At 51.0% G+C, this 19,586-nt stretch overlaps 1 protein-coding gene across 3 annotated transcripts in view; it reads left to right on the forward strand.

Moving 5' to 3' along the window:
- The first annotated feature begins 5,733 nt into the window (after positions 1-5,733).
- The window catches only part of NECTIN2 (nectin cell adhesion molecule 2), a 32,519-nt gene continuing 18,666 nt past the window's right edge, over positions 5,734-19,586 (forward strand). For all 3 annotated transcript variants that reach the window (XM_052655851.1, XM_052655852.1, XM_052655853.1), the window contains exon 1: positions 5,734-6,013. In XM_052655851.1, coding sequence (XP_052511811.1) covers positions 5,923-6,013 — 91 coding nt within the window. In that variant the 5' untranslated portion in view covers positions 5,734-5,922. The remainder of the gene's footprint in view (positions 6,014-19,586) is intronic.

Raw genomic sequence — 19,586 nt, forward strand, 5'->3', positions numbered from 1 at the left:
CTCACATTTTTTTTTTATTGAAGTATAGTTGATTTACAATGTGTTAGTTTCTGATGTACAGCACAGTGATTCAGTTTTACATATATAGACAGTCTTTTTCGTATTCTTTTCCATTAGGATTTACCACAGAATATTGAATAGGGTTCCTTGTGTTATACGGTAGGACCTTGTTGTTTATCCATCCTATATATAATAGTTTGCATCTGCTACCCCAATCTCCCAATCCTTCCCTCCCCCACCCAGAATGGAATATCCTTTTTTAAAAATACAGCAGACACACAGAGAAATCATAGAATGATTGGGAGAATTTGATAGCTGTGAAAAGTGTTTAGTGCAAAGCCTGGCACAGAGCATGTGTTCAATATGTCTTTAGTACTGTTATTATTATCACTCATGGAAAATGGAGGGACAGAAAGAAAAGCAAGAAAGGGACCGGGTGGAGAGAGATACCGCATTAAGGGCAGATATTGGTGGGGGGGGGCGGCGGGATTTGGGGAGCTGGAGGGGGAGGGAACAGATGGTTGGGGGAGGGGAGAGAGGGAACCCCAGGGAGAAAGGGATGCTCCGCCCAGCACCTGGTCCCCAAATTAATGAGAGGAGGGTCTTGGCCTGCCTCCCAAGAGGGCATACATTTGCATAAGATCCCTCATCTGCATGGCATCCCAGGCAATTTGCATACAGATGGCAGCCTGTGCCCTCCTTAGTCTGACCCCTCCTCCCACCTTGGCCAAGGGTCTGGGGGAAGGGGCAGCAGGTGTGGGGGTGATGAACCACCATGATCTGGGGCTCCAGGAAATAAAGGCAAGTTCAGAGTGGACTCCTCTTGCTCCTCAACCTTCTGTGGCTCCCTTTTGCTCTCAGGACCATGAGGCACCCTTCACCTGGCATTCAGGACCTGCTAAGATGTCACCCCTCACACATACCCACCGCTCTGTCTCTCACATCTTGTGCCTTTGTGAATTTACTATTCTCCCACCTGGAATGTCCTCTCTCATTTCCCGCACTGTTACAAAGATTGCCTCTCCTTCAAAGCCAGGACATCTTTAAGAATTCCGACAAGTTTTCCCTAGTGGCGCAGACAGTAAAGAATCTGCCTGCAGTGCAGGAGATCTGGGTTTGATCCCTGAGTCTGGAAGGTCCCCTGGAGAAGGAAATAGCAACCCACTCCAGTGTTCTTGCCTGGGAAATCCCATGGACAGAGAAGCCTGGCAGGCTACAGTCCACGGGGTTGCAAAGAGTCGGACACGACTGAACAACTAACAACACTCCTTGTCCTTGGAACTTTACTGGAATTTGTGGCACCTCTGGACTCATACAGATTTTATTAGTAAAGATGTGTTTTGTTGCAAATGACAAAAAAAAAAAAGTTGTGTAAATGAAAAGGGAAAATTATTCATTCATATAACCAGGAAGGTCAAAGACTGACTACTTTCAGGCATAGCTGGATCCAGGGGCTCAGACAGTTTCATCAGAAAGCTGGCCTATTGCATTTCTCAGCTCTCCTGTCCTCCATGCACAGGCAGCTTCTTTTGTCTCCGGAGGCACCCAGAGTACCAGTGTTTTACCAGTTTAGCTGCTGCTGCTAAGTCGCTTCAGTCGTGTCCGACTCTGTGCGACCCCATAGACGGCAGTCCACCAGGCTCCGCCGCCCCTGGGATTCTCCAGGCAAGAATACTAGAGTAGGTTGCCATTTCCTTCTCCAATGCATGAAAGTGAAAAGTGAAGTAAAGTCGCTCAGTCGTGCCCGACTCTTAGCGACCCCATGGACTGCAGCCCACCAGGCTCCTCCGTCCATGGGATTTTCCAGGCAAGAGTACTGGAGTGGGGTGCCATTGCCTTCTCCTTTACCTGTTTAGCAACCCTCATCAAAGAGGTGTCCCTTCCCTATTAGTTCAAGCAGACATCTCAGGGCTAATTTTCATTGGTCAGGAATGAGTTCCACCCCCATTCCTGAACCAATCGCTGTGGCCAGGGGACCCAATGCTCTGATTGGCCAGGACTGGGCCAGGCTCACTCTGAACCATAAGGGCTTAGTATGGAAGAGGTTTTGTTATTATTCAGTCTCTCATTCATGTCCAACTCTTTTCAACTCTATGGACTACATACAGTATGCCAGGCTTCCCTGTCCTTCACTATCTCCTGGAGTTTGGTCAGACTCATGTCCATTGAGTCGATGATGCCATCCAACCATATCGTTCTCTGTTGCCCCCTTCTCCTCCTGTCCTCAATCTTTCCCAGCATCAGGGTCTTTTCCAATGAGTTGGCTCTTCGCATCAGGTGGCCAAAGTATTGGAGCTTCAGCTTCAGCATCAGTCCTTCCAGTGAATATTCAGGGTGGTTTCCTTTAATGGACTTCCCTGTTGGCACTAGTGGTTAAAAATCTGCCTGTCAATGCAGCAGACATAAGAGATGCAGGTTCAAAACCTGGGTTGGGAAGATGCTCTGGAAGAGGGCTTGGCAACCCACTCCAGTATTCTTGCCTGGAGAACCCCATGGACAGAGGAGCCTGACAACTGAAGCGACCTAGCACACATTTCCTTTAGGACTGACTAGTTAAAGGGCAGGTAAAATATAATACTTGGCATCAACTCCCTAGCTCCATCAGGAAGCCTTTGGCTCTGTGCCCCTACCTCCTAGTGGTTATGACTCTTCAGTGAAGTGTCACCTCTGAGACTCCTTGACGCTAGAAGTCAACTCCCCAGGTATGAGACTCACCCAGTCATCTGTCAACAAACACACAAGGTAGTGCTCAGCCTTATCCAAGTCCCTTTATGCACGTGACTGGGGGCATGAAATTCCAGCCTACTGGGGCTTATCTCCTGGGCTCACCCCAGCTCACAAAGAAGAGCCAGGAGACAGTTGAGCACACTCCTTGACAGGCTTGGAGAAGAGTGGGTGCTAAAGGGGGGAACTTCCTGGAGAAACTCTCCTTGGGGACTGGTTATTTTGTCCAAGGGAGGAATGGGGGAAGAGGGCAGAATTTCACAAAGCAAATCCGTAGCAAAGTTGGCACTAACCCCAGAGATCCTGGCCCTCTAGTCTGGCCCCAGATTGGGAAGAGAAGGACAGAGTTCTAGAGAGAATTTACTATGCACCTACGGTCATTCTCCTTTATCTAGGGGATACATTCCAAGACCAGTGGATGTGTGGATTGTACTGAACCCTACATATTCAGTGTTTTGTGTTTTTTTCTATATACACATCCCTGTGACAAACTTTCATCTATAAATAAGGACAGCAAGAGAATGTCCGAATTGCCAGCATCACTACTCTTGTGTTTGGGGCCATTATTAAATAAAATGAGGGTCATTTGGACATCAGCCCTGTGACAGTACTGCAATCCATCTGACAATGCAACCGGCTACTAAGTGCCTCAGAGGCAGGTAGTGTATAAGCACTGGATAGAGGGATGATTTATGTTTAGGGCTCGAGACTTCATCATGCCTCTCAGAATGGTTAAAAACCGATGGATTTTTATTTCTGGAATTTTCCATTTGATATTTTTGGACTGGGGTTGACGCGGGGTAACTGAAACCGCAGATAAGGGCGGGGGGGAGGTGACGACTGTATTTGTCCAGCTGACCTCATGCCAGGCTGAGAGACACACCATGGGAAGGTCCTAGCCTGCTACTTCCTTGCTGGGAGGCATGGGGGCAGAGAATCTCTCTATGCTCTGTGTGCTTTTCAGTGAAATGGGGATCGTGAAATCTCCCTTCGTGCGATTTTTGTGTGGAATTAACTGACAAGTGGGCATCTCTGGTGGCTCAGCTGGTAAAGAATCTGCCTGCAATGCAGGAGACCCAGGTTCAACTCCTGGGTTGGGAAGATCCCCTGGAGAAGGAAACGGCAATCCACTCCAGTATTCTCGCCCAGAGAATCCCATTGTCAGAGGAGCCTGGCGGGCTACAGTCCATGGGGTCGCAGGAGTCGGACACGACTTAGTGACTAAACCACCACCAACTGACAAGTAGCCAACTCTTTGACTTTGGATCCAGTCACTTCTTTCTTTGTGCCTCAGTTTCCTCATCACATAGGGTGCTGTGGGGGGTTATTTGAGATAATACAGCGGACTTGGATTAGCACCCGGCACATAGTCAGTGCTATACATTTATTAACAGTATTATTACCAAGATGTGAATGCCAGTCAGTAAGAGTCTCCACTACTTAAGATCTTGCATTTCTGGGTAGGAAAACTCAGGTGTGTGGCAGGTGGGAAGGGAGGGCAAGTCTATGGGGGTCCTCTTGGTAGGGCCCGAAGCATCAGCCCCCAGCTTATCAGCTATTTTTCCGAGGAACTGGAACCAAGTGATTTCAAGCGCTCAATGGCATCGTCTCCCTCAGCCTCCTGCTTGCCGCCCTCGTCCCTACACGCTGCGCGGCCTCACCAGCTCCCCCGGGGAGTTCAGGGAATGTGAAGAGGTAGGTGGTGGAGGGGACGAGCGGGAGCCGCCGGGGAGAGACAAAGGGGCCGAGTCAGAGCGAGAGACACAAAGACGCGAGGAGGTTGGGAAGATAGGAGAAGTGGGACAAGGACACGGGGAGGGACTAGTCAAGTCTGGAGGCCCGATCGTAACCCAACCCCGCAGGGCCAGCCGACCGCTGGGAGCGGTCTGTGCTGCCCCCTGGCGGAAGACTGCAGTAAGGCGATGGTGCGGACCAGATGCAGGAGGAGAGGGCTGCGGGACGCGGAGAGGTCAAGAGAGACGGAGAGAGAAACAAGACACACCGAGAAACACAGGGAAGAGAAAGACACAGAGATAGAAACCCACAGAGTGACAGGGGTAGAGACAGACACAGATGCAGGGAGCGAGAGAGACAGAGCCAGAGTCCAAGGGATGAAAAAAGACAAGAATCAAGTGACACAGAGACAGTGATAGAAAGACCACCAGGAAGAAAGAGACCAGAAACACAAAGCGACACAGAAACGTGAAAACTGAAAGACCCAGAGATAAACACAGGGACGGAAAAAGAGGCAGAGAGACTCACAAAGACAGAGACACTAAAAGACAGGAATCTAAAAAGACACGACGCGGCGACTCCCAAAGTCTCAGGCAGAGATTAGAAAGAGATGAGGATAGGCTGAGATGCGGACAGACCTGCCAGACAAGACAGTGAGCGCGGGGCGAGAACCGGGAAAGACTCTAAGCGGGGAAGGGGGTGGAGTCTCGGCATGTGGGCGGGGCCCCAGAGGGGCGGGTCTATAGGAAACCACGTGCCTCACGCATGTGTGTCCAGATGGCCCTATCCAATACTAAAGGGGGCGGGGCCGAGGCCTGAGCAAACTGAACTCCTGAGGGGCAGGGCCGACTACGGGGAGAACGAATGGGCAGGGCCATGCCTGAGGGCGGGACTTCGTGGAAGCGGAGACAGTCGGAAGCGCTGTACTTGCCCTATTAGACAGGGGGCGGGGCTCGAGGGCAATTTAGGTGTGTAAAGGGGCGTGGCTATAGCACTAAGGGGCGGGGTTTGCCTGGAGAGGGCAAAGAGAGAATTCTGGGGCATGGAGGCCGGCGATCAGAGTCCTGGGAGGCAGCGGGTGTAGAATCCTGGGAAGGGGAGGGAGAGGAATGCTGGGGGTGCGGGGCGAGCGTAGAATCCTGGGCGGAGACAGACATGGAATCCCAGGAGGGGGCGGGGTCTGACCTGCCTGAGGGGGCGTGGCCGGAGCCAGATCAGCTCGGCGAGGAGGGGAGAAAGGGGGTGGGTCCTGTGACGTCAGTTACTCCGAAGCCAGAAAGAATCTAAGGGCCAGGGTCGCTGAGCCCAAGAACCGGACCTCGACAGCAGAGCCGAGAGCCGAGCGCCGCGGGAACCGGCCGGGAGCCGGAGCCACTCAGGCACCTACTCGTCTGCCCAGTCGATTGGCGCACGCAGAGTGGCCCTCAGGCCCCTGCCCGGGCCCAGTCCCTCCCCGGGCCCCCCATGGCCCGGGCCGCAGCCCTCCGGCCGTTGAGATTGTCGCCGCCGACGCTGCCGCTACTGCCGTTGCTGCTGCTCCTGGTCCGGGAAACCGGTGAGAGAACGCAGACGCCTCCCCGCCGCGCGCGAAACCATCCTTTTCCCTACCCCCAGAAGGAGGGTCGCGATGATAAGGCGAGACTACCCCCATCTCTCCTCTCAGAGTTGGGAGTCTGAGGCCCGGGGAGAATTGAGGGCAGGGAGCCGGATGTCTTCATAGGGGCGGGCGGGGAGCTCGGACTTTGGCCCCTTACAGGGCCAAGAATGATAATTCGGACGACCTGGGAAAGGGCTTAAGGGCTCCAACCCCGGGCCCCAGGGTGCTGAAGGCTCTGACTCCTGGGCCCGGAAAACAAGGAACTCCTGGGCCCCAGAAGAAATAGGGGCTGAGGGCTCTATCTCGGGTCCCAAGGAGAATGAAGGCTAGGGGCTCCTTCTACCGGGGTCCTGGTAGAATTGGGGTCAGGAAGGGCTCGAACTTGTGGGTTCCAGATTGTGAGCAGGGTTCTCTGTCTGTCTCTAGGGTCCCAGACAGAACTGGGGGGAGAAGAGGCCAAAAGGCCCTGTCTCCTGGGCTCCAGATTTAACTGTGGGCGATGGAATGTCCTGGAATTCAGATATAAATGTGGGCAGGAACTCTGTCTCTTAGGTTCTAGACATAATGAAAGCCAGAGGCCCTGTCTGAAAGCTGGAGGCTCGGTCGGCCTGTGTCCCGCGTAGACTAAGGAGGCAGAGTCCCGCCATCTGGGACCTTTCCCGTTCCTTGTGAGCGATCGGCGGGGACATCCCTGGGGAAGTTTTCCGGGTTTCACTTGAGTCGAGCCGGGGCAGGGCGGGGGCGGGAGCTCTCCACGGTCCCCGTTCCGGATTCCCGGTTTCGGGGGACTTCTCTCCTCTCGTCGCGCCTTTGTCCTCAGAGCCGCAGCGGGAGGTGGACGTGAGGAGACGCCGCCCTAATCCGCTGTCTCTCCCTCCGCTGTGCCCACTTCCCCGCCCCCCTCCCCGACTCCTGTTTCCCCCACCTCCCCTGGGGGAGGGGTGCATCCCCAGGAGTGGGAGGGGCTGCGAGGAAACAGGTGAGGGAAGCTCTCGCCCTTCCCCTTTGCAGGTGACCCGGTTGTTTATTCCCAGCTAGAAACTCACGATACTGGAGTTTCACAAACGTTTGCCAGAAAGTGCGAGGGAGCTCCTGGGAGCCCTAGATCTTTTTTCCCCCCAGCCTGTCTCCGAATGGTCTCCCAGTTTGAACCCAGAGCGGGGGCACTGACTTTTCCTTCCGCCTGTTTCTCCCTCTGCGTCAGAAACAGTGAGATAAAATCAGAACCTGCCACCTCTGGCAGAATGCTCAGAATCCTCTGCACCTTGGGCCAGGCGTTGACTTCGTGATCTCACAGAAGGCTCTCAATCGCCCTAAGGGACAGGTCCAGTTCCTGTTCCCATTCGACAGATGAGGAAACAGAGGCTTAGAAAGGACAAGCCACTTTCCCAGCATCCTTAGCCAGTTTGCAGACTTCAGAGTCTTTCTTGGCTCTGCCCTACCTGGTGGGCTCCAGAAAGTGCCTCTGAGTCTCCATTCCCTTCTTTGGAAAACTGAGATAACAGTTCCATCCCAGCAGGGACACTGGGGTGTGGGGGGGGGCAGGTTCAGAGACCCCACTGATCCCCGGAGGAAGCTCTTAGCACCTGAGGAGGAGAGCGTCCCCCTTCCCCACACTCCATCCTTGAGCCTTTGTGTCCTGCTCTCTCTCATCTCTGCCTCTTTCCTTCCCTCCTTCCCTTCCTCCTCTTTTCCGTCTCTCCCTCCCCTCTTTCCCTCACTTTCTCTCCCCCTCTTCCTCTCTCCATTTCTCACCCTCTCCCTGTCTGCTCCTCTGGCTCTAATCTCTCTCCAAGCTCGTTCTCTCCTCCTTTTTCACCCTCTCTCTCCCTCTCCTTTCCATCCATCTCTGTTTCCCTGCCCCTGGCTCCTCTAACTTCCCCCTCCTTGGCCTCCGAGGAATGAGGGTGCACCACCTGGGCTTCTTGCCTGGCCGGCCCCCCTCCCCAGTCCTCCCGGGCTTTCACTGCTCATCCATGTCAGCCAGGCAGCCCCACGTAGCGGAGGGGGATGGGAGGAGAGGGGACTGCCGGCCTGCTGTCTCTTCTCATTAGGGAAGGAGAACTGGACAGGGGAGAAGTAGAGGTGGGTCTGCTCACATCCTGCGGGGCAGTAGAGGGGCAAGAGGAATTCAGGGAGAGGCTGGAGATACACACATGGGGACAGAAGCCAATAGAGGGAGGGTGTCAAACAAATTTAGGGACGGTGTCAGAGACACACATAGAAATGGAACGGAGAGATGGGGGATGAAATCCAGCCACAGGGATGGGGGCAGAGAAAGAGGGGGGCAGGGGAAAGGGAGCTGGGAAGACATCTTGAGAAAGGCAGGAACAGCATAAAAAGACAGGTTTTGTGACAGTTGGGTGGGGGCCTAAAAGACCCCAGCCAGTCAGTGATGGTGATGCGATGACCCAGGGTGGTCAGGGCACAGGCCAACCTCAAGGCCTCAGTATGTGGGGGCCACGAGCGGTGGTAGACACGGGAGGGACAGGGAGTTGGGCAGGCCGGCTAGCTCCCCCGCCCCCACCAGGGACACTGTTACATTTTTAATGTCCCAACGATGCTGAGAAATGGAGCAAGAGGAGGAGGAGAAGAAAAGCGGACCCAGCAAGATGGCCCAACGGAGAGAAAGTATGTCAGGGGTGTGGAGAAACATGCAGAGATGGTGAGACCCAGGAGGCAGAGGGTCAGAGCCACGGAGAAGCAGAGATCCTGAGAGACAGAGACCAGAAACCTGGAGAGATTAGAGACCCCAGGAATCGGTGCCGGGAGCCAGATCCCAGACACAAGGAGACCCCCAGACCCAGAAGATCCAGACCTCAGAGGTCGGAGTACAGAAGAAAGAGAATTGCACAGATAGGGTCTCTTGGGCCTGGTGAAAATGACCTGAAATTGATTGTGGTCATGGAGGCACAAATGTAGGAATTTACTAACAGTCATTGAACCAGACACTTTGCATGGGCGAATCATATGGTATGGGAACTGTATGTCAATAAAACTTTCAGAGAGAGACGGACAGACAGACATAGAGAGCAGAGACTAGGGACTCCTGGGAGACACAGAGGGGCAGACTGGGAACCCTGAGAACCGGAGACAGAGACACAAGAGGTCAGAGACAGGACCTGTGAGAGGGAGGGCCAGAGTCTCAGAGACAGCAGTGTTTTGGTGTAAACTTGTCCTGGGCAGAACAGTCGGCTGGGGTTCTGTCTGAGGGGCTCAGCCAGGAAGAACAGTCCTAGAGATTCACCCCCAGAAGCATCAGACTCCACAGGGGAGACCTTCAGTAGGGGTGGAGTCCCTGCAGAAAGGCAGAAAATCACAGACCAGGGAGGGAAATGATGACCATTCCCCGAGCTGAGTGATGACCACCATCAGAGAGGTGGGCTGGGGGAGGCAGGTGAAGAAGTGCAGACCCAGACAGACAGCCCGATATCTTGGCTGCTTCTGCTCAACAACACCCGCCGCCCCCCCAACCCACGCAACCAAACCGGCTCCTGGATGTCCGCTGTGGGGGTGGGCACCATGATTAATGCAATTAATTAATTAAGGAGGTAGCTAAGGCAGCAGCTGAGGCCAGCACTCCAAGCACGCTGGCCTTCAAGGGTCAGCTGGCGTCCGCCACACCCTGTGGTCAGAGGGCAGGTTATGATACCTTGTAGGTCTGGAGAGGGTGAGCCAAGCCGGGAGGAGCCAGCCAGGCAGGCAGGAACCCAGGAGTCCAGGCCCCCAGCCCCTTCCTCTCAGCCCTGATTTCCCCTCCCCAGATCTCAGGGTCTCAGGCTCTGGGTCTCTGTCCCCACCCGCCCAAAGGATTCCCCTGGGCTCACACAATGCCCTGGGCTGCCCCTGCCCTGCCACCACAGGAAGCCTGGCATGCCAGGCCGCAGCCAGGGGAAGTGTGTCTGGGGACCCAGGTGACACCCCATGAAGCTGTCACCAGCCTGGCTCTCCGAGGAAAGCTGAGGGCGGCTGGTGTTCCCACGGCCACACCCTCCCCCACTGTGCTGCTGCCCATGTTCTGGCCAAGGCCAGGGCACAGGCTCCCGCCCAACAGTGTCCTGCACACTAGGGCCTGAACTCCAGGCCAACCTTCCTCCTGGCTTCATTTCTCCCGCCTCTGCCTGAAACGCAAAACATCTGGGCATCAGCCAATACACCTTGTTCCCCTCACCACCCACCCCTGCCCCACAGCTGGTCAGCCTCCGTGTCCCAACCATTCCAGCTTCTGAATGTGTTTCCAATCCAGTTCATCCTCCATCCCCATTGCCCTGACCCCTGAAGCCTGGCCCCAGTCCATTCTGAGGGTTCTTTCTAAAGCACAAATCTAACCCTGTCCCTCCCCCTGCCTATAACTCTCTATGGCTCCCTAGTGCCCCTAAGAAAAAGCCCAAACTCTGACTCAGCCTCAGCCTCTGTCATCTAATGCACTGTTGCTTCCCCATCGCCACCTCATTCATTCACTCAGCACATTTCTGGACATCTTACAGTGTGCCAGGTACTCTTCTAGGCTCTGGGAATACAGCAGGAACCAAGGCTCAGACGACAGAGAATCTGCCTGCCAATGCAGGAGACCTGGGTTTGATCCCTGAGTCGGGAAGATCCCCCGGAGAAGGGAATGGCTACCCACTCCAGTATTCTTGCCCGGAGAATTCCATGGACAGAGGAGCCTGGCAGGCTACAGTCCATGGGATCTCAAAGAGTCGGACATGACTGAAGGACTAACACTTTCAAGACAAAGATCCCTGCCCCCAGAACTAATGTTCTAGCAGGAAGGGAATTTCTGTTCTCATCATTAGGGTGGTCAGGGAATGCCCCAGAGCAAAGATCTGAAGGGAGTGAGGGAGGGGAAAGTATTCCAGGATGAGAGAACAGCAAGTGCAAAGGCCCTGAGATGGGACTTGCCTGGCATGTCTGAGAAATGGTGAGGAGGATGCCGTTTCTGGAGCAGGGTGAGCCAAGGGGAGAGGGTGAGAGATGAGGTCAGAAAGAGGACGTGCACAGGTCACACAGGACCTTGTGGGCTGCTGTAAAGACTTAAGTTTTTTTTGTTTTCTGAGTGAGGAGAGAGCCATAGAAGGAGACCCTTCTCTGCGTGTGGGAACTGCAGGGGGCACCTGCAGCCCTCCATGGCAAGGGAGGGGGTGTGTGTGGGATGACCTAGGGGAGAGATGCCGCTGGCTTAGACCAGGATACGGGTAATGCAGGGGTCAGACCTGGTCCACTTGAAGATATATTTTGAAGAAGAAGCTGATGGGCTTTCCTGATGGATTGCAATGGGGGTTGAGAAAGAAAAAGTAGAGTCAGATATGACTCCAAAGCTGCCATCCTAAACCTTTTACTGAGGTGGAAAGACCTAAAAGATGCGCCGTTAACCATATGGGGGCTGAACCATGCTATTCATTCATTCAAAATGAGACGTTTAGAATGGGGATCGTGGAGCCTTGGAATTTTAGAACCTCCTTCATTTCACATGTATGGAGCATCTACCAGGAGCAGGTCTCTGGTCAGGTCTTGAGGGTACCCCTGTGAACAAGACCAGGCAAAGAATTCCTGCCCTCCAGGAGCTCAGGAGGGTCATGAGAACCTGGTGTGTGAGATGGGGAGATGGGTGTGGGGTGAGGGGATGCTGAGGGCCAGCTAGTCAGAAAGAGGAAGGGTGTACAGCCATCCAGGACAGTATTGGTGATAAAAGAAATTCCTGAGAAGCTTGCCCCACAGGAAGCTAAAAGTGGGGTTTTTTATTTAATTAGTTAATTCATTTATTTCAGGCTTGCCAACCAGAGATTGAACCCCTGCCCTCGGCAGTGAAACCACAGAGTCCTAACCACTAAGCTGCCAAGAAATCCCCAAAGTTGTTTTTTTTTTTCCTTTTTTTTAATCTTCTGAAGCTACCAGGGCCACTCAAGTTGCAGGAGGACAGCCTCCCTCAGAAGAGAGGTGTGAACCCCAGGCCACGACAGTGAAAGCCCGGGTCCTAACTAGTGGGCAACCAGGGAACTCCCCAGAAGAGAGGCAACTGGCAGCCACAGGATTTCCTTAGGACAAGAAATCTGAGTCCCCAAAGGGACCCAGTGACCCAGAGCGAGGTGTGGGGCTCCATGGGCTGGAGCTTGGCTTCCCTTGGGAAGGGTCTCCTCCTCCAGGAAGCCCTCCTGCCCTTCCCCTCGGCTGGGTCAGGCCCCTGCTTTAGGTCCTCCCCTCCACCCCCAGCCCTGCTCCTCGACCCAACTGTCTGTGCAATCTCTCCCCTCTCTTGGAATGTCAGCTTCTAGAGGACTTGTCCTGACACATCTGTGAAGTGTACAGCCGGAATAGATCTTGATATTTATTCAACAGTTTTTTGTTGTTGTTTTTTTCCCCAACAGTATTGATTGAGCACCTACTATAACCACGCCCTGGTGTGGGCTCTAGGGATACAGTAAGCAACAAGATAGACAAATTCTCGTCCTCAGGGACTGACTCTCTAGTACCTGGGGTCACCGTGTTGAGCAACTATTTGTTGCCCACTGGTTGGCATAGGCTGGAAAAGGATGGCTGGCAGGCAGGTTCTACCACTCAAGCCCTTGAAGTTCTCAATCTTTGCTTTAGTCAAGTTCTTCTCCAAGTGAAGAACCCTCAATGGTTCCCACTTACCTCAAGCAGAAAACTTAAACCCTCATCCACACCCTACGTCTCTTCTGCGGCTCACACTGGCCTGGGTGTTTTTCCCTGACTGAGTTCCCATCCCTCCTCACCCAGCTCAAAATGGGCAGAGGCTGTAAGAACTATTGTCCCATCCTCAGCGCCTTTGGGGGCCACGCAGGGTCCTGGCACCTTGAGGCAAGGGGGTGACCCTGCCTCAGCTCCACCCAACTGCTGCCCCCAGGGTCTCATATCCTGATTTTTGTCTGGATTTGACCTCCAGACCTTTCTGTGCTGCTAGGTCACTTCAGAAACTAGGCTACCTGAGCCAAAAGTAACTGAGGGAGCTGGACTTGGCCAGTAGCATGCGGCTGTCTGCCCCGCTTGACTCACCTGCTGTGCCTGCCCTCTGAGGAACCTACAGGAGAAAATCATGCCACGGCCTCATCTCCAGGGACCCTCCAGGGTTGCTCAAACATTCCCATTTTACAGATGGAGGAGATCAGGCTCAAAACAAAGTCACCCGGGGACTCCCCTGGTGGCCCAGTGGCTGGGAGACTCCATGCTGCCAACGCACAGGGCCCTGGTCCGATCCCTGGTCAAGGAACTAGATCCCACATGCCACAGCTGGGTTGCCGTGCCATAGCTAAAGATCCCGCATGGCACAGTGAAGATGGAAGATCCCACATGCTGAAACCAGGACCTGGTGCAGCCAAATAAATAAATATTACAAAAAAAAAAAAACTCACCCATCTAAAAGGGCACAGAGCCAGCAGGAAGCCCCCAGCCATCTGCTCCAGGGTCCCACACATGACACTCTGCAGTGTGGTCCCTCCAGAGGGGAGGATGCCCATATCTCAAGGTGGCCCCCCCCGGGTTTGAGTTGCAAGATATATGTAGGGATTCCACGAGGTGATGTGTGTGTCACACGGCCTTCACTGATGGCTTCTTTTGAGCAGGGCCTACGATGGGTCCTGCCTGAAGGACTGCCTTCTTTTGGGGACCCTCTCACTAGGGTCACTGTTAATGTTCCCTGGATTCGTGTGGGAGGCCAGCCGCTGCACACATGCCTCCCCTCACATCTCGGTCTTGCCTCACATCTTGCCTCAGAGCTGGGGTCAAGGGCTACTTGTAATTATACTTAGCTGGTTATGTTTATTTACCAAGCACTGATCTTGCGCTTCCTGGGGCCCTGTGTGCTAAGTGCTCAACAAACATCCTTTAATCCTTAAACAGCAACTCCTAGGAGGTGGGCACCATTATTACCCTCCCCTTTACTCTGATGCTGGGAGGGTTTGGGGGCAGGAGGAGAAGGGGACGACAGAGGATGAGATGGCTGGATGGCATCACTGACTCGATGGACGTGAGTTTGAGTGAACTCCAGGAGTTGGTGATGGACAGGGAGGCCTGGTGTGCTGCAGTTCATGGGGTCACAAAGAGTCGGACACGACTGAGCGACTGAACTGAACTTACAGCTGAGGAAACTGGGGCACAGAGAGGTTAAACGACTTGTCCAATGTCACACAGCCAGTAAGTGGCAGAGCTAGGATTCGAAGGCACACAGTCTGTGCTCTCAGTCCCCATGATTTACTGCCTTGCACAGTAAAAATAAAAAAGAATTCACCTTAAAAAAATTATTAATGCATTCATTTGGCTGCGTTGGGTCACAGGGTTAGAGTCAGGGATGTGGCATGTGGGATCTAGTTCACTGGCAAGGGATTGAACCTGGGCCCCTGCATTGAGAACGTGAAGTCTTAGCCACTAGACCACCAGTGGAAGTTTCTGGAGAAACATTTATTTTTATGTTCATTTTTATTAAAAGCCAGAAAACAAATGATGAGCTGAGAAATAAAAGACATATATTTAGACAAAAACTGGCATGGAAATTCACAGTAGCTTTGTTCATAATCACCGAAAGGTGAATACAACTCAGTTGTCCATCAGCTGCTAAATGAATAAACAAAATGTGGTCAGTCCGTACAGTGGAATATTACTGAGCCGTAAAAAGGAACCAAGGCACTGATCCATGTTACTGCCTGAGTACACCTTGAAAACATTGCCGAGTGAAAGAAAGTAAACACAAAAGGCCACATATTTTATGATTTGATTTATGTGACATGCCCAGAAGAGACAAATCTCTAGACAAAAAATAGATTACTGATTGTTAGTGACTGGGGGATGGGAGGTGCAATTGACTGTATAATGGGTGCATGGGTTTCTTTGGGGCATTATAACAATGTCCTAAATTTGATTATGGCAATGGATACACAACTCCTGTGAATATATGAAAAGCCACTGACTCATACGTTTTTAATGGGTAAATGGGAATTAATCTCACTAAGGCTGTTAATAGAAAAAAAACAGGCTCAGAGGGTTGTAGGTTTTATAGAAACATGAGAGAAAGGATTATTAACTGTGCAGGAAAAAAATGAAATACATACCCTTAAAATTTTTTTTGATTTCTTTTGGCGTAGATTTGAGTTTTTGTTATTTTTGGAAAATTCTTTTTTCCCTCCAAACATTTGACAACGAAAAGTTTCCAACATACACACGTAAGTTGGAAGAAAGGCCCAGCAGCCTCCCTCATCTCTGCCTCTAGACTTGACATTTCGGAGTACATTGCAGATATGACATTTCCACCTTCTATTTTCCCCTTCTTTTTTCTTCTTTCTGGCTGTGCTGGGCGGCTTGTGGAATCTTAGTTCCCTAATCAGGGGTTGAACCTGGGCCCTCAGACGTGAGAGAGCATAGTCTTAACCAGTGGATCGCCAGGAAATTCTCATCCACCCTTTATCGTCTAAGAAAAAGAAATACTACATAAAAGAGAGAACCAACAAGGACTCACTGCATAGCTCAGAGAACTATACTCAATGTTTGTTAAACCTATAAGGAAAAGAATCTGAAGACCATTCTGAATGGCCGTGCTATACACCTGAAACTGACCCATTGTAAATCAGTTATAGGCCTTCCCCGGTGGTCCAGTGGTTAAGAATCCGCCTGCCAGGGAGAAAGCTTCGCTCCTTTGTCTGGCGGCAGCCATCAGGGTGAGTCGAAATGGGTGCGGACGAGTAAGTACATCCAGGAGCTTTGGAGGAAGAAGCAGTCAGACGTGATGCGCTTCCTACCCCGGGTGCGCGGCTGGCGGCTGGCTGCACCACCCGCTCTTCCGCGATGCACCGTGCCCCACTCGCCGCATCTCCCCCACCCCCCCGCCCGATGAGGCGCGCAGGCTGGGATACAAGGCCAAGCAAGGTTATGTCATATATCGGATTCGTGTGCGCCACGGTGGCTACAAACGCCCATTTCCTAAGGGTGCCACTTCAGCAAGCCTGTCTACCGCGGTGTCAACCAGCTCAAGTTTGCTGGAAGCCTTCCGTCGGTTGCGGAGGAGCGCACTGGATGCCCCTGTGGGGCCCTGAGGGTCCTGAATTCCTACTGGGTTGGTGAAGATTCTACATACCAATTCTTTGAGGTTATCCTCATTGATCCATTCCATAAAGCTATCAGAAGAAACCCTGACCCCCAGTGGATCACTAAACCAGTCCGCAAGCACGGGGAGATGCGGGTGCTGACGTCTGCAGGCAGAAAGAGCCGCAGGCCAGGCAAGGGCTACAAGTTCCACCACGCTATTGGTGGCCCTCGCTGTGCAGCTTGGAGAAGGCACAGTACTCTCCAACTCCACCGCTACCGCTAATATAAGTAATGTTAGTCAAGTTTTTACCTAATAAACAATTTAGGACGTTCTTGTTTGCTTAAAAGTGTTTTTTAATTTGTTAAAACTAGTCTGCAGATTGCTTCATTGAATGCATTGTCAAATTATAAAAGTTAGGGACTTCCGTAGTGGTCCAGTGATTAAGACCCTGTGCTGCTACGCGTTTGATCCCTCGTCAGTCTGGAACTAAGACCCCACATGCTAAGACCTGGCACAGCCAAAGAAAAATTATGGAAGTTAAAGTGCGGTGATGCTTGAAGACTTTAAGTGACAGTGTAACCCGTTTCTAATAAGGGAAATGCCTTTGTTTTTGCTTTCTTAAGGAGTTGATATGTCCATGTTTAAAATGCTGTTTGGGCAATAAGTGTAAAGTTCTATAAAAGAGGAGTGCAGAAATTTAACCCTGTAGATTTGTTGATGTATGTGATGAGACCTGTGGCTTTACTGGGGTGAGGCAATGCTCTGCAGTTCTATGGAGTTTGGCAGCTACAACGTTTTAAGTTGGATATTCCTTGGAAATGTGAAGGGTGTCCTGATCCTTTCTCAAGATCATATGCAGAAAAATAAAGTTGACTAGGGTCTATGTTTTAGGCTTAATCTGATACTACATTTATGTAACTGCCGCTTCTGAAAGGCGAAAAGTAATGCCACCATTTTTAAGAGAATTGAATAGACCTGTTGCAAGGGGGTTCTCACAAATGAATCAAATCCTGGTTTACCAAAATTAAATTGCCTTGGCCTCCATGGTACCACTGAAGTTCACATAAAGCTCCTGGTTCAGACTCTGGTAGCGCTAGAATACTGAACTTCATGCAAAATGGTTGTATTGACACTGGTGGTGATTAAAACTAATGGAAATTGAACATTAGATAAGTGAGAGGGAGTTATTAGCCCTGAGGTTTTAGGAGGCTAATAACTCCTAGGATTTAGGATTTGGAGGTTGATGTTCATCAACCTACATGTTTCAAATGTAGGATGATAGGAAAAACTTATCAAAAAATTAAATATTTTATCTGTAGTATTAGTTTGTGACCATCATGAACCACCTTAGGGGTTAAAAGTATCATTGCTAAGTGTAATCAGTTTTCTCTAGGGTCAAGTCACTCCATTCTTAAAAGGCTACTGAGAAGGACTTCTCTTGGGGGTCCAGTGGCTAAGACTCTGTGCTCCCAATGCAGTGGGCCCAAGTTCAATCCCTGGTCAGGGAACTAGATGCCACATGCTGCAATGAAGATCAAAGATCCTTCATGCTGCAACTAAGACCTGGCAAAATAAATAAACAAATAAATATATATATATATTTTTTTTTTCAAAAGGCTACTGAGAAAAGTCATGTAGTTGGTGTCACTACAAGTTCAATTGGCTTCTGACTTTGTGCTGTCTACAGTTGTCCCATCCCTGCTCAAACCACTCTCAAGAGCCTCACAGTTCCAGACTTGCCAGGCCACCAGTTGTGGCTGGGCTCACCACCTCATTCTGCTCGTTGCATTGTGTCTTCCTGTAGACTAGACTTCTGTTTCCCAGGGTGTATTTGAGTGTAGAATATACAGAAGAGGAATTGCCCCAGTTCTTGGTTTGCTATCTTAATAGGGAACTTAATTTTGAAATCTAATTACTGATTTTCTTGAACCAATTTTTCTTGTTGTTGTTGTTGTTGTTGTTTTCCCAAGGGTCTTTTAAAAGGCCCACTTAAGTGATTTCCAGAAAACAGGCTTGCAAAACCTTTTGAGAGCCAAATTCCTTCCTACTCAAAAAATCTTAAACCATATTATTCTGTGTGTAGATGTTGTTCAACTATATAATAATGGAATAAATGTCTATTAAACAAAAAAAAAAAAAGAATCTGCCTGCCAATGCGGGGGACACAGGGTTCGATCCCTGCTCTGGGAAGATTCCACACGCTACAGAGCAACTAAGCCCAAGCACCACAACTACTTAAGCACAGACCAAAATTAAATAAATAAATTTAAGAAAATAAATTAATCAACTATACTTCAATAAGATAGGGAATTCCCTGGCAGTCCAGTGGTTAGGACTCGGCACTCTCAATGCCAAGCCTGGGTTCTATCCCAGGTAGGGGAACTAAGACGCTAAAAGCTATGCAGTGAAAAATGAAATAAAATAGGATATCTTTAAAGATTTTTGACTTAAGGAACACTTTGTGGTTATTCAGTTGCTAAGTCATGTCCCACTCTTTCCCACCCCGTGGACTATAGCACGCCAGGCGCCTCCGTCCTCCACTATCTCCCAGAATTTGGTCAAATTCATGTCCATTGAGTCAGTGATGCTACGTAACCATCTCATCCTTTGCCGCCCCCTTCTCCTTTCGCTTTCAGTCTTGCCCAGCATCAGGGTCTTTCCCAGTGAGTCAGCTCTTCACATCAGGTGGCCAAAAAGTATTGGAGCTTCAGCTTCAGCATCAGCCCTTCTAATGAATATGCAGGGTTGATTTTCTTTTTAAGATTGACTGGTTTGATCTCCTTGCTGTCCGAAGGACTCTCGAGGGTATTTTCGAGGACCACAATTCAAAAGCATCAATTCTTTGGCACTCAGCTTTCTTTATGCTCCAACTCTCACATCCATACATTACTACTGGAAAAACCATAGCTGTGACTCTCTACAGAGCTTTACTGGCAAAGTGATGTCTCTGAAGATTAATATGCTATCTAGGTTTGTCATATCTTTCTTTCCAAGGAGGAAGCGTCTTTTAATTTCGTGGCTACATGAATACTGCTGCTGCTAAGTCGCTTCAGTCGTGTTCGACTCTGTGCGACCTCATAGACGGCAGCCCACCAGGCTCCCCCGTCCCTGGGATTCTCCAGGCAAGAACACTGGAGTGGGTTGCCATTTCCTTCTCCAATGCATGAAAGTGAGAAGTGAAAGGGAAGTCGCTCAGTCCTGTCTGACTCTTAGCGACCCCATGAACTGCAGACTACCAGGCTCCTCCATCCATGGGATTTTCCAGGCAAGAGTACTGGAGTGGGGTGCCATTGCCTTCTCCGACGTGAATACTACATAATCTCAATTTATTCATCACACCTAAGACGATGAGCAGTAATTCCATAATCGTATGACAGCTAGCCCAGAACCCAAATGGCCCTAGTTTTCCTCAAACTGTCTTATCTGGCTGGCCTTTTGGGAACTGGGACAGGGTGAAGATGCCTGCATTACCCTGAGGTCTACATTTCCGTGGGGGGG

The sequence above is a fragment of the Budorcas taxicolor genome, chromosome 18 (assembly GCF_023091745.1).
Source record: "Budorcas taxicolor isolate Tak-1 chromosome 18, Takin1.1, whole genome shotgun sequence".
In the NCBI taxonomy this organism is placed as follows: domain Eukaryota; kingdom Metazoa; phylum Chordata; class Mammalia; order Artiodactyla; family Bovidae; genus Budorcas; species Budorcas taxicolor.